Genomic DNA, 15,644 nt, shown 5'->3' on the forward strand with positions numbered 1-15,644 from the left:
TTATTTCCGCGTATGTCCATTGTTACTGAATGTGGTTTATTGTTATTTTTTTCCACATTTTGACTTTATGAAGTACTGGATCTATTATTTGTGTTTCTTTAATCAACTCTTCTGTTACTTTTGTTTTTTCATCATAGAAAATATTTGTTATTTTTGCATGGTCGAAATTTTGTTCTTGTTTTACATTGTTGATTAATCTAAGATAGTCATCGTCATGATGAGTTATGTATGGTCCTTTTTGGTTTTTCTCTATGATTAAGTCATCTTTTTCAACAATTGGTGATTGCCAGTTTTTTGTTTTTGGTTTATATTTCGGTACTAAATTTGTTTTTGTTTCGGTATTATATTTTTCATATGATATCGGATGGTATTCGTTTTTATCAATGTTAATTTCAAAGTAGTTGTTGTGTATGTTGGCTAGAACTGGATAATGTGTTGTGTCTTTGTTATCGTTGTTTGTATTGTTGCAAATGCTGTATTTGCATTCTAGGTTATTTGCAAATGGTGTTTTTGCAAAGAAGAATTTTATGTTTTCAGGTATTTCCACTGTAATATCACGTGTTTTTGTAAAATGTTCTTCATCTATTGTTCTACTGAGTAGATCTGGTAAAGCTAGGTTTTTCCCTTCAGTCCATATAATATGTAAGTTAGGAAATTTCATTAGTATCAATTGAAATCTGTAAACTCTATGGTTTGGTTTATTCTTTTGTGTGAAAAGGTAAATGATTGGCTTATGATCTGTAAATAAAATAATTGGGTGATTTGAACCTGTTAATAAAAATTCGTATTCTGTGAGTGCGAAAATAATCGCTGAACATTCTCTAATTAGTGTAGATAGTCTCATTTCAATCGGTGTGAAAAGTCTAGAATTTGCTGATATTAATCGCATTTTCTTTTCAGTTGGATGTTGTTGCAGTAATGCTGCTCCAATGCCTGTGTTGGACGCATCTGTTATAATGTAAAATGGTTTTGTTGTATCTGGTATTGTTAATTCTAGGTTATGTGTTATTGTTTTTTTCATTTGTTCAAATATTTTTTGATGTTCTTTAGTCCATTTGAAATCATTTTCTTTGTGTAATAGATTGTATAACGGTTGTAATATTGGTTGCATTCCATAGACGTATTTGGCTAAGAAATTTATTGTTCCGAGGTATCGTTGTAAAGCTTTCATACTTGTTGGAGGTTCCAATTTTTGGAATCCATCAATTCGTGATGTAAGTGGTTTTACTTTTTTGTCTTCGATAATGTGACCTAAGAATTTTACTTTCTTTAACATGAAGTATGTTTTATCGGGTGCTGCTTTGAGATTTTCTTTAAGCAGTACTTTATGATATTCGATTAGTGTTTCAAACATTTGGTCATAAGAATTTGTTTGTATAAAGATATCGTCTACGTAAGTGATAACTGTTCCTTTTCTGATCAAAGTGTAAAGGAAATGTGTTAGTATTGATGCAAATGCTGCTGGTCCGATTGATATTCCGTAGAATAATCTTTTAAAACAATATTGTTCGTTTCCAATTGTGAAATGTGTATATCTCATCGATTCTTCGTCTAATGGTATTTGGTTATATGCACTATTAAGATCTGCTGTTGTGAATATTGTTCCGTTTATTCTTGTTAAAGCTACATCAACTGGTTCAATTGGCCAGTTGCACTTTGATTCATCTATCATGCTGTTCAAATATCTTGCGTCTAGTACAATTTTTAAAGATTCTCCTTTTCGCAGTATTATTACCGGGTTTGTGAATGTATTTCCTGTTGATAGTTGTTCTTTATTTACAGGTGCAATTATGTCATATTTTTTGAGATAAGTTTTTGTATTCGTTCTCGAAGATGTATAGGTACTTTACTTATTCTTTGTTTTTTGAATATTGCATCTTTTTTTATTGGTAAGTTCAATTTTACTTTTGTTTTTCCTACGTCAAATTTTGTTGTTGCGTAGACTTGTCTATAATCAAATATGATTTTTACTACTTTTTCAAATTCTTCTTGTGTTAAGTGTGAATGTTGAAAATCAAACATTGTTATGAATTCTTTTTCTTGTTCTGAATATTTGTTAATATTAAATTTGCATTTGAAGTTTGGTTTTCTTTCAAATGTTGCGACTTGTTCAATAGTTTCGTTTTCTTGTATGTTTAATATTTCATCGATATCGTTTTCATTTTCGTATGTCAGATGGTATAGTGCTTGGAATAAGTCGATAGAGTTTGTTTGGTATAGTTCGTTATCTTGTTTTTTGAAGCTAATATTTCTGTTCATGAAACCAATGAGCCCTGTATTTATTGTTATTCGGTGTCTATTTTTGTTGATCAATAGTATGTCCATAAAGTATTCTTCGTCTGAGGAAAAATCCTTTATGTCTGTAAATGATACGTTATGATATTTCTTTATTGGTTCGAAATAGAATTTCGATTTCTGTATTGTTTTTTCATTTGAGTGTTTCATTTGTTCAAATATTGGTATTGGGAATGTTATGCTTTTCTGTTGATTTGGTTCTATATAGATTGTTCCTCTATTAATGATTGTGTATAATCGAGAGTAGTAAAGATAACCTTTAGTACTATTCATGTAGAATATAATATCGTTGTCTAAATTTGTATTTGTATTTAATGTTAGTTTGTTGGTATTAACATTTATCGTCTCGATATATTCTTTGAAGAATGGTGTACCCAATATATTATGATTGCATTGTGTTACATAGAAGTGAATGCAAAAAGTGGTTTGTGGTTTGTTTCTATTGTTAGAAATTCTGTCTGGTGTTAAATTCAGTGTTACTGTTCCGAATGTGTCTATTTTTGTATTATTTTCAGCTGTTAGTGTTTTGCTTGCTTTGTCCAAGATCATTTCTGGGTTATTGTATTTGATTTCATTCCATGTATCTTCATTTAGTAAGTTTAATGTTGCTCCTGAATCTAATAGGAAATCTATTTCTAACATAGGTTTTTGTTTTGTAAAGTCCTGTTCAAATTTCTGATATTGATACATTGGTAATATCCATGTTGGGTTGCTTTCTAATGTATTTATTACAGTATTGCATGTACCTTCATTGGCATTGTAAAATTTATCTAGTATTTCTTGATCTTCGTCTGAGGACTCTGATGTGTACTCATATTCGTCGAATCCTGGTGGATCGTTATTTGCTTTTTCTTGTCCTACGCTATTTATTCGGTTTTTGCTATTGTTGTTTCCATCATTTCTCCGTTCTTTTGAATAATGTCTGTTATTTTGTTCTCGTTGGGATGAGTATCCTCTATTATCTCTGTTATTGTTATTTGAATGATTTCTATTGTTACTATTAGAACGTTGTCTATAGTTATCGTTTCTATTTGAATCTCTACTGTTGTATCTTTGTCGATTATTATTATTATTGTTTTTGTTACTATTATAAGGTGATTGTTGTCTTGAATTATTTCTGTCATTGTATCTTGAATTTGATCTGTTATTATTATTATTATTATTATTATTATTATTGTATTTGTTATAGCTGTTGCTTCTATGATAACTGTTGCTTCTGTTTCTATTGTAGTTATTCCTGTTATAACTAGTACTTCTGTTATTATAATTATTTGATCTTTGATATCCTTGATTGTTTCTACTATCTCTGGAATGTCTATTATGGTAGTTATTTCTTGAATGTGATCTGTATGGTGTCCGACTTCTGGAGTTGTTATATATTGGTGATGTCGGTGGTAGTTGTCTGCCATTGACATTATTTGAGTCAATTCTTCTATTTGGTAAGTTTTGATTGTTTCTCATGTGACTGTAGAATGATCTTTCTTTCGGTCTTGTAACACTACCTCGACGTGGTCTCTTGAAACATCTTCCCTTTGTGTGTCAATGTGTGCTACAATAGCTACAAAACAGTGCAAACTTTGGTCTTCCTTTAAAATTCTTTTTGTCATATGTATTGTTAATTCCGTTTAGAACATTGCATATTGTTCCTTCGAATTGTTCTAAGTCGTTTTGATTAAGTTCATTTATATTATTACAGGCTATATTCATTTGTTTTAGATCTTCATTAATATTTGTTGTACTCTGGTTTACTTCATATAATCTTTTGTGATTATTAGTTATTGTTCTTGTTAGATCCATTTGGTCTATTTTCTCTACTAATGTTTTGAATGGCATTTCTGGTTCTCGTGGAGTTTGTTTGTGGTTTGCATGTTTCTTTAATGCTGCGTTTTTTAATTCGTTGTCTAAACATCTTATGAACGTTTGGTTCATAACACTATTTCTGTAATCTTCTGTGTATAGAGAATAAGCAGTTTTGACAAGAGTTTCTATTCTTAACGCTAATGATCTGAGTGATTCGTTTGTATGTTTTTGTAATTGTTGTAATATGATTTTTGCTTGTTGTTTTGATTTTTCCGAATCAAACATATCTGAAAATTCTTTGCAAAATGTTTCCCAATCTAATTTTGTTTCACTTGGAAGTGTCGAATACCATTTTTGTGCAGGTCCCTGTAAAGTATGTAGTATTAACGCTGCTCTTTTTACTTTCCATTGGTGATGTCCTGGTTTATTTACCGGTTCAATGCCACTGCTGAATATCATAGCAGCGACAATGCTATTTAAATATTCTTCAACGGTATATGCTGGGTCTGTTCCATCGAATGGTCTTATTGTTGTTGGTACTGAACCACTGCTAATGTTTTGTTCAATTTGAGGGTCTTCGTTTATGCTCATTGATGTTAATTGTTTATAAAATGGTAGAGGTGGTTCTACTACTGTTGTTTCCCTTTCTTCTGTTGTGATTGAATTTGTTCTTCTATTTTGATTTCCTTGTTGTTGATTACTATGTCTATCAGTATTTTGTATGTTTTCATTTGTTGTATGTTCATGGTTTCTGTTATGAAAAGGATTTTTTTGGTTTCTGTTATGTAATGGATGTTCGTATTCCGTTCTATAGTTATTTTGTCCTTGTAGATTGTCAAGAGTTCTATCCAATTTATTGATAACCATTTCTAGTGCTTCTTCTTGTCTTTTTTCCATATTTTGGCTCATTCGATGATATTTTTCTTCTAGGTTATTTATTAATTTATTAGTATGTTTTGTTACTGTTTGTGTAATTTCGTTTTTTAAGTCTTCATAATTATATTGTTGTTGTTGCCAATTTTGTTCTTGGTTTCTATATTTGTTATCTACCGAGTTGATGTACATTCTGTTGCTGTTAATTTCGTCCTTGTTTTGGTATTTTCGTCTGTTTTGGTTTACCGATGGTGGAAATTGATTGTCAGATCTAATTTCTCTTTCATCTGAATCAGAATTGTCTACATCTTCTATTGTATTATTGTTGTTTCCGAATAAATTTGATGTTAATAGTTTATCTGGTTTTATTGTTGATTTTTGTTTTACTTGTGAATTGTTGCTCAGTTGTGTATCTTTTGGTGTTGACGTTGATGTTGAACTTTTTGTTATATTAAATGATGATGATCCTGATTGTCCTTGATCCAGTATTTTCACGTAATTTTCCAATCCTTCAATGAAATTAATACTGTCTGAACTGATCTGTAAAGTACTTTCAAAATTTTCTGAACAATATTCTTTATCCCAAATATTTTTGAGTTCATCACAGAGATATCCTATTTCGTTAGGATATGTCTCTCCGAACTGTATTCGTTTTTCGTTTATATGTTCAAAATTGTCTAACCAAAAGAGGAAAGTAAATTCAGATACTATTTTTATGATATCTATTGAAGCTGTTTTTATTTCTGGTTTTAGTTCTATTATTTTTGTCAACCAATTATTATAGTTTTTGATGTCAAATCTTAATCTGTCATTCACAGACTGTACCTGTTGACGACTTTCATTGAGATATCCACTTGTGTTTCTTATTATGTTGTATGTTGTGGATGTTATTGCTGTTTGTTTTGTTCTATCCTGTGATTCTTCATGTCTTTTTAAAAATATTTTTAGCATTTCCGATAATGTTGTTTCATTTTGGAAATTAAAATATGTTCTTCTGTTGTTATTTTCATTTGTTAATACAAATGTATAGTTTTTGTTGTATCTATCACTATTCAGTAGTATTACTGGTAGATAGTGTGTCAAATGGTTGCGGTTGATTTTGATTTGTTGTATATGATCTGTTTCTTTGAAGAGGTTTCTCTTCAAATTTATGATTATTCTGTAATTTAATTCTGTATTTTCTTGTGGACAATCATTTGCGATAACAAAAGGTGTTAATTCGTTATTATGGTTTGATTGTGTATCAAATTTGGAAGCCATTTGTTATTCTTTGAATTTTAATCCGTTCTGTTTTTCTAACAATAGTTTTTGTTATATCCCTCAGAAATTATAATTGTTTACCCAATTTAGTTCAGCACTGGTCGCACCAGATAAGACGTGTTCTAGAGCTTACCTTTGTTAGGGTACTTTCTGAACTGTCTTATGGTTGTCTCAAGAATACTAGTTAATCTTAAGGCTTACCTGACTAACTAAAGTTCTATTCCTCTAGTCTGTTACTCTTCTATCTGAGCTTCAGTAGACGGTGCACGGGCCCCAATGCTACGGTCTAACGTTTATCTCAATACAAAACAAGAGCGGAGTAGAGAGAGAGAAATATACTCTATTATTAAATCAGGATGGTAACTGGTACTGACTAAATTACTTTCTCTTCTGCTGAGAGAGGGTAGATGGGTAAACACATAAAGGAAAAGGAGGATAAAATAATATATCATTTTTATCCAATCAGGAAAGAGTATTTCAGTCTTTTTCTGAATAAAGTCTTTCAAATATTAAATATTCTTTTTTGGAAGTCATGCCTGACTCCAAGGTCGCGCTGGTTTCGTTGTTTTTCTTGTTTTTTCATTGTTTTTGTTTTTTGACACTTCTTGTCCTACGTTTTCGGCACTACGTTTTTCTAGTCTATTGCTGTTTTGCGCATGTCGTGCTCTACGTTTTTTAAATTGTGCAATGTTGACTTTTCCTCTGTTATAGATGGTTTGGATGCAGCAACGATTCAACCCAACTTCAACTCAGCTTCAACCCATCTGCAAACCAAGAAAATTAAGAGAAAATCAAGAAAAAATGTTGAAAAGTCTTCGAAATGAAAAACAAGAAAGAAGATCGACGATGGCAGAATTTTTCTGATGCCGTATATTAAAAATTTTCCGATGTTTTTTCTTGCTTTTTTGTCGATGCACAGAATATGTGTACAGCTGGAATTTCGAACCGTCTCGGTTTTTTTTTCTTGAGTTAGCACGAAATAGGAACATTTTGCGCGTTTTTTTGGCCCTGAAAATACTTGCAAAAGAAGGTTTATCTTTTAGGAATCTGCCAGAAAAAAATGGGTATCTTGTAGGAATCTGGCAGAAAAACAGTTATCTTGTAAAATGCGTCCTCTCGTAAGAATCTGCCAGATTCATGCAAGATAACCATCCATTTTGGACTAGGGTATACAATTATATACAAACGGCTTTGACAATTTAATTGTGCAGCCAGATTTTGAATTTAGGATGTATACGGTAATCAAACTTTGTTTACAATGTTAGCAGACAAAGAATAATCGTGTTTTTAATACTTTTTCGCTATTTTTTCGCAGGAATAGCTTTATGGTACTATTTTTTTTCAACAACAAAAATTCATTCATTCGTCTACCGGTACCGGCAATTTATTGTGACTAAAATAATGGATCTCTAAGGACCAAAAAGAAATTTTTGGGGGGTGCAAAAGGACTGGCTATATAAGGCTGGGGGAATAACAGAAAAGAGCCCTCTTTTGTAACTTTAATATGCTATAGTACTGCACTCAAAGTTAAAAATGATTAACTTGAACGGCTCATTATTTCACTTGGAATCGTGTCAAATAATGATCTTTATACTTTTTAAGGATATTTCAAATCAAATAACTAAATGCACCTCCACAAACTTATTACTATTGCTAATCCATCGCACAGAGACAGTCAGTCTAAAAGGGATGCGTATGAATACATGCAAGGATAAATGAGTGCGTGCTTGGCAAAAATTTCTCAAATACTTCGGCTCAATGTGTCCTTACAGACATGTGATTAGACAAGGTACCAACAAATGCAGTCTCGGAAACAATTCTCCCGTAGCATTTAAGCTAATGAAAGTTAACCGAAAGTCGGCAAAAATTATTTATGAACTTTCTTAATCAAGAAAATTTTTCGAGTACCATTTTTGCATCAAAGTATCATAAAATCAATGAATCCACACATGAAGAGATATCAGAAATATCAACCCATCACAATCGGGTGAAAAACTATTATCTACTCCAAAAAATATGACTTCTTTAATCGCCTCATCAACTTAAAAGGAAAATGCTAAATGATAACTAACAATCTGTATGCAAAATATGTCACCCAAAGACCTTTCTGCATTTTGACCACACGATTGAGATATATCCTCCACAATATTTGTATCCGGAAAAAATTCAAACTTGCATTGCGTCAGGGCTTACTTTAATTCTTGTAAGGCCAATTTAGTTTCCGGATTTAGCGCCATCGAAATAGTGGGAATTCTTTCTCTATTAAACACAAAGATGGTACATGTACTATCGCAGACATATTTCATCACTGCTTCTCTATCTTAGCCCAATAACTAGGAAGGTTTTAATCCACCTCAAATTTCCCCTTTTGCTGCACCTCCGACAGCCGAATGCCGAATAGGTTTATAATTTAGAAGGTCAATTTATGCCGTTTTGAATACTTTCAGGAGACTTCTTCATCGATTCACAAAATAGAATCACAGAATATTTATAGCATTAACAAGTAATAAACAAATCATTGAGTTTCATAACACAATGTCGACAGGAATTACCAGAACCCATATTCCGACTGGAATTTCAACACTTATTATACTTTATTCAATAATATTAGGTTGCAGGTGCTGGAATGCTTATGATATTGAATATACGCGCTGGAATTTTGCCGACGTGGAATTACTCTTGGAACCTGAGTCGGCCATTGACTACAATATTTCGTCAATAGAATTGAAAAGAGTGTGCAAATATTGTCAAAACGGTGAAGTTAGGCAAGCTCAAGGAAAGTTGTGCATTCCAAAGTATGAGGAACCAACTTCATTTCGAAATGGTTGTGATGCAAACGAGTATAGAGTGTGTGACAAATACAAAGGTTCAATTGCAATGGTCGGGAGAGGAGGCTGTCAGATGATTGAGAAGGCAAAAGCTGCTGAAGAACACTCCATCACTGGATTGATCATCATCGAAACATCGAAAACCTCAGACCCGTCGGATTTAAAAAGTTAGTTTTAAATGAACGAAAAAAATAAAGATAAAAATAAATCAATATAGCATGCAGATTGCAAGAAGGTAGCTGCGATAGCTTCAAAGACCTGTAGTCTTAAAATGCAAATGAGAAGAAAGAGAGTTCTTTCTTTTTGTGGAAGATAGAAAATGCTTTTATATCGAAAACATAAATATCTCTTTTAATGAGAAGAAAGAAAGCTTTTTATCGGTTCTTGTTTTCGGAACGGTGAATACTTAAAAAAACGTATATTTTCTCAATGGAACAAATTCTGTTGTTCTTTTATTTATCTATTTATCATCTTTTATGAGTTTTTTTTTATTTTTTAAAAATCGAATCATATTTTGGGGGATGAGTTGCTCTATAATTGTGAGTTGCTCTGTTTTTTTTTACTTTTTTAAATAGTTTTCCTTATAATCAAAAATAGAATCATATTTTGAGGGAAGAGTTGCTCTAATAATAACAAATTATTAAAAGAGAGGAAATAATAAAAAGAGCATTTAAATGTCCAGACTTTTGGCGTTATGGCATTGAAAAACATAGGTCTCTCTAAAAAAGGGGGAAGTAGGATACAATAAAACGCATAGGATGAATAAATTGCAAAAAAACGGGCTATACAATGAAAAAAAAAGAAAATTCATTTAAAACTGGCCTAGTACTCATATTGCGGGTGCTTGTTTCCCCTCAGAACCAACAACAACCAACCAAGTTGGGTCTCTATGTACGCATAATAATAATTCCAGGCTCGGGAAAAGCCAAACGTCTAACTGCTTGCTGTAATTTTAACCTTCAAGCGAAAAAAAGTAATTACCAAGAACTAATTTGAAAGGAGCATGATATCATATGGTTAGAATAATTGTAATTTTAACGAAAACTACGCTTTTCATTGAATGAAGGTAAGTAACCAATTTAAAGTACATAGAAGCAGACAGATTGCTGGATTTTAGGTTCGATAGAATCAAAACCCTGGAGACTCAAAATACAAATGACAGTACCAAGTCCTAAAAATTGGAAAACAGATATGGATTTGTTGGAATAGTTTTTTTCTGTGTAGTGAAATTTGGCAGTCAAATAAATTAGAATCAAATAATGATCCTCTGAATTGATATTAACTCCTCTTAAAAAAATTCAAAAATGGTTTTCAGAGAGATAAAATGTCATTTTGATAGTGAAAAGAGCTTCAGGCGAAACAATAATACCATGAGCTGATTTGAAACGAGCGCGTCATCATATGGTCAGAATAAAAATACTGACTAAATAAAAAAAGGAGTGGTCATGAAATGTAATCTAAAGAATTGCATGAAAAGAAACAAAATCTTCAAACTAAACAGATCAAATGCGAGCGAAACCGATAAATTTACTAAAAGAGAGGAAATAAAAAAGAGCATTTAAATGTCCATACTTTTGGCGTTAGGGCTTTTAATAAAATGGTTCTCTATAAAAAAAGAAGAACTAGAATACAATGAAACGTATATCCAGAAAAAATTGCAAAAACCTGGCTATACCATTAAAAATAGAAAATTTATTTAAAATTTACCAAGGATTCATGTTGCTGGTGCTTATGTCCTCTGAGAACCAACAAATTTCAACCAAGTCAGTTTTCTATGTACGCATAAGACTAATTCCAGGTTCGGGAAAAGTCAAACGTCTAACTACCTACTGTAATTCTAAAAAGCAGAACGGATAAATCTTGTTAAAAAAACTCGACTCTTCGTGACTTCATTATATTTATGACTCTTCCTGAATTCATTATATTATCCAACAATTAAGTCTTAAAAAACAAAATTTTGTTGCCATTAACTATACACATTAAATTACAATGTGCAAGAAATCTGATTTGAGCTATACGAGAGAGTCTATGCCAAAAGCGATTTAAAAAGTTCGAAAGTTTTTTAAAGGTTAGCTCAAATTTTTTTTTAAAAAAAATAGCTAAAGTCATGACAACTAAGGTCCTTAGAAACCCAATTTGTTATGATAAGATCTAAAAATAACGCACGCATTTACTTTTACCCAAATTATTTGAGGAAAAGAAAAAGGAAAAATTCGGTATTAATTGTTGTAAATGGCCCGAGACGAGGAAAATCTTGTTTGAACAAATCGTCCATGGATGGCAGAATGCATGTATCCAGAATGATTATGGACAAATGTTTTTAAAACAGATGGGCAAACGTTTTAAAATAAATAGCAGCCTAACTTGAGGTGTCTTTTTCTACAAATTTCATTACAAAATCGACACTTTTCACTAAATGAAGAAAAATAATAAAAATAAAATACAAATAATCTGGCAGATCCCTGGATTTCAGTTTCGTTAGCTTCAAAACCCTGTAGTCTCAAAATAAAAATAAGATTAAAAAGACCCAAAAATGGCAAACAGATATTTTGTAAATGTTCTCTTTTATTTACTGAAAATTGGCGGTCAATTAAATTAGAATCAAATTAATATTTTCTCAATTGATATCAACGGCTCTTAAATAACGTAAAATTTATTTTGAGAGAGACAAAATGTCATTTTGAGAGTAGGGTCAGTTATATTTGACCGGAGAAGAGCTTCAGGTTAAAAAAAGTAATTACCAAGAGTTGATTTGGAACGAGGGTGACAATATATGTTGAGAACAAAAACACTTGGCGAATAAATACAGACGTATTAGGACAGCTCATGAAATATAATCCAACAAAATGTATGAAAGAAAAAAATATTCATTCCTTATTCTGACTAAGAGACTAATTGAACATTGCAAGCTACTCAGTATTTTCACAAAAGTAGAGAAAAATTTTAAAAAACTTCAAAAAATGAAGAAAAAGGGGACTTTTAAAGTAAATGAAGTAATGAAGTAATGAAGAAAAATTTAAAGTAAAAAAGGGAACTGAAAAATTGGGTATAACAAAGTTGTGGTCTGACATATAGTGACAAGCAGATATACGCGAAAACACCGAAAACTGTCGACAAATGTAAAATTAGCAAAAAACGGGAAAAAACTGAAAAATGCGCTACTAAAGGCAACAATGAGTCTCTAAAGCATCTTTTTGAACTGAGCGTGCAGTCTTTTCATCTAGTTTTGAAAGCTCAAAGTAAACTAAAAAAGTGAGTGAACACATCTTCAAAAAGACAGTGCCATTCATTCCAGACTCTCTGGACTGCAAAATCCTCGAGAGAGACAACAATAGATACTCTTCTTTTGCAGCTTACCGAATAACTAATTATTGAAAAACTAATCTGTGTAAATTTATTTTGAGTTTATTTGACAACTTCAACTATTTTAGGGCTGCCTCAGTCTGATATGGGCTGTATTTAATGCGGAAATCAAAATTATATTTCCAAATTTTAAAAACCAAATTTTAGCTTCTGCGTTTCAACCTCATTGTTTCTAAGCTAAACAATGGAGCAACATTTTCCGCTTAGATTACGACGGAGATCATGACAATCGATTTGCAAATTACAGATCAACATCTCTAGATCACTCTTTCATCAAGGACAACGAACGGAGTACTAAAGGTAAAAAACATTTATTAATAGATATTTTACGTCCCCATAAATAGACCACGTCATAAATTTACCACCTTAACCTTGTAAATGTTAGTTGTTGTAATACTAGTCTCATCTTTTCATTCATTATTAATACAAAAATAGGCTTTATTTCATGAAATTTTTAGTTATATAAGAAAAATTGTCATCGACTTTGATGGAAAACCCTAAAAAATAAAATATATATGATTTTTTTCGCTTCAGTGTAGTTAATTCTTGATGCAATTAGTTTTTGAAAAATCTTTATTTTCGAAAAACGTCAGTTTAATTAATATTTGAATTTTTCATACATTTTTACCCGAGTTAGAAATGACAACAACTGTTACGTTTTTCACTTTGAGCTGAATTTTTTCAGTAAAAGTTACGATTCCATTCATTCTCTGTACGAAAAGCACCGGAGAAAGTATCAAATCTTATGTATCCAACGGCACCCACTTCAAGATTCTCTTCTCCAACGGAGGTGTTTATGGAGCTGAGCTGAGGATTCCCCGGGTTAAGGTCCTCAATGATAGCCACCCTAGATTAGAAAATCTAGATTGTATTCAACTATAACAAGAACATCTAAAAAATAATTCACCATGACCAGCCATTACCCGTACCATCATTTTTATATCTTTAAACTTGCCTTTTTCGAAAACGGGTATGGTCAAATTTTGTCATGTTCATTATCCTTTCATTTTTGCTTCCTTCTATCACAATAACCAGTCTTTTACCGCGTCCTATCAGTGTCATCGCTTTTGCTTCGTTCACAAATGGCCAATATTGTTTTTAAACGTATAAAGTCAGTCAAATGTAATATAACGTATTAATACAAAACTCGAGTTTTCTATTTTGATCCTTTTTCCTAAATTATTCGTTTAAATTTAAAAAAATCACTCAGAGCTATTTTCCCGCAATTTGATTAATACTACACTAATGCTTGGAAATTGGTCCCTATTTTTCCACATTATCTAGTAGATTTTCATTTTCTGTTTTTGCTTTCTATTGGAGACTCATTAAAATAAAATTTAGTGTCGTTAAGTTAACGCCCGAGTCGAAAACAGAAGTTAATCTTGAAAAATCTTGCAAGATTCTTGCATAAAAAGTTAATCTTATAAGTTCTTACAAGACAGAGTTATTCTTGCAAGATCTTGCAAGACAGAGTTAATCTTGTAAGATTCTTGTAAGAATGTTGCAAGATTAACTTTTTTCGGAAGAATCGTGCCATTACGATAGGAAACAGCCAAAGCAAGCTAAAATGAGGAACTAATGGCATTTGAAAACACCATCCAGTAGAGAAGAAGTTCAACCCATATTAAAAAAAACATTTGAGACAGCTGCTTTTCATAAATTCAGAATTAAAATCAACAATTCTGGTCAAAATTAGATACTCCAAAAAGTTTCTCAACAAACAAAAAAACACATTTGTTTGTTCCTACACATGTGATCTCTTTGGTAAGATTTGAAAAATGTAAAATTTAATCATTGACGTCAAAACAACGGACTCAATAGAAAGGATATTGAGGCTGGTGGTATATGGCGGTAAGCAGGAGGATTACAAGATTAACTTCTGTTTTCGACTCGGGCGGGGTCAATAAAAATTATTCAGGATAGGGTCCGTGACCCAGGACAAGTATTTGCCAGATCATCTAGGGTCGCGCGACAAACTCAATGGTCTAGAAAAAGTTAGTTGCCCCTTCCGTCTGCCCAAAACCCAAAATTCGGTTAGCTAGGTCTAGCCAAAACCCACATTTTGGTCTGGAGCAAGGCGAGCAGACCTAAATATGGGAATTGGCCGGAGTAAATAGGGCTAAATGTTGGAATGGCCAGCCCGTACGGCAGAACACTGCCCCGAACAAGCATGCCCAAGGTTTGCTCGGTCTTACACGTACCCATATGTTGGTCTGTTTAGTCTGGACGAGGGTCTGGCCTACGGTATGCCTGTTCTGTTCACACTGGACAATACCCACTTCTTGCCCTGTTTGGTCTGGCCAATGCCCTTATTTCGGTCTGTTTGATTTAGCCAATAACCACATTTTGGTCTGATTCATCTGGCGAATGGTCTGGCTTAGGATCTGTTTGATCTGCCAATGATTTGGGCAAGAGTCTGTTCAGTCTGGCCCATGTCCACCAAAATCTCTTTGGTTTGCCAAGGCTGGCCTGAGTTTGTTCTGCTTGGCCAATATCTATATTTGGATCTGGTCGGTCTGGAACCCCTAATCCGCGACCCAAGTTAGTGTCATGGGTTGCGCACCTCATCCTGGGAATGATCGGAAACTGGTTCAAATTTGATTGCATTATCTAACACGTTTTCATTTGTTCTGTGTTGTCCTTCACTTTCAAAGTAACCTCCAAAATTGCTTAAGTTTTGATAGCCAGGGTTGGCCTCATACTTCAAAAAGTTTTAAAATTACAACTTCCTAATACGCTTTTTATCAAGTTGTAGTCATAAAACTTAGGCATAATGAAAGAGGACCTCAGCCTGATAAGGAAACACACGTGACTGTTTTGGGCGTTGTACTTGTGAGTCTGTAGGTAGTGTTCTTTCTGGTAACGGCTCTTATTATCATTGTCGGATTCATGCACACCTCCAATTACAGACAGAGGAAACGAAGAGAAGCAAGCGAACTTCAAGTGTCGTCTGTTACAAATATTGAATTCCCTAATCAGAGCACAAAAGAATCAAACAATTAGCACTGAAACAAACAAAACAATAAATTTCCATTCCTTGGTTACTATTGCAATATTTTGATAATTTCTCATTAATCCTTAACTCACTCACCCGGGTCGAGGTGTCAACGCTAAAAATCGGTAAATAATGTAAGAATTACGGTGAATGCGGTGAGTGGCTGTAAGAATTGCTGTTTTTAGCGCTGAATGCGTCGAAAGCTGAGATATTAAAGCTTCCACGCTAGA

The 15,644-nt window shown here is 32.7% G+C and overlaps 2 protein-coding genes across 2 annotated transcripts in view; both read left to right on the forward strand.

The window, feature by feature from the left end:
• Window positions 1-15,644, forward strand: part of LOC142339436 (UBX domain-containing protein 1-B-like) — a 394,986-nt gene that overhangs the window by 128,424 nt on the left and 250,918 nt on the right. The window lies entirely within an intron of this gene.
• Window positions 8,764-15,564, forward strand: LOC142340392 (uncharacterized). The gene is made up of 4 exons (XM_075390970.1): window positions 8,764-9,223; window positions 12,627-12,719; window positions 13,105-13,241; window positions 15,219-15,564. The coding sequence occupies exons 1-4, from the start codon at window positions 8,764-8,766 to the stop codon at window positions 15,261-15,263; spliced, it is 735 nt and encodes a 244-aa protein (XP_075247085.1). The 3' UTR covers window positions 15,264-15,564.

The sequence above is a fragment of the Convolutriloba macropyga genome, chromosome 5 (assembly GCF_964194025.1).
Source record: "Convolutriloba macropyga chromosome 5, txConMacr16.3, whole genome shotgun sequence".
NCBI lineage: Eukaryota > Metazoa > Xenacoelomorpha > Acoela > Convolutidae > Convolutriloba > Convolutriloba macropyga.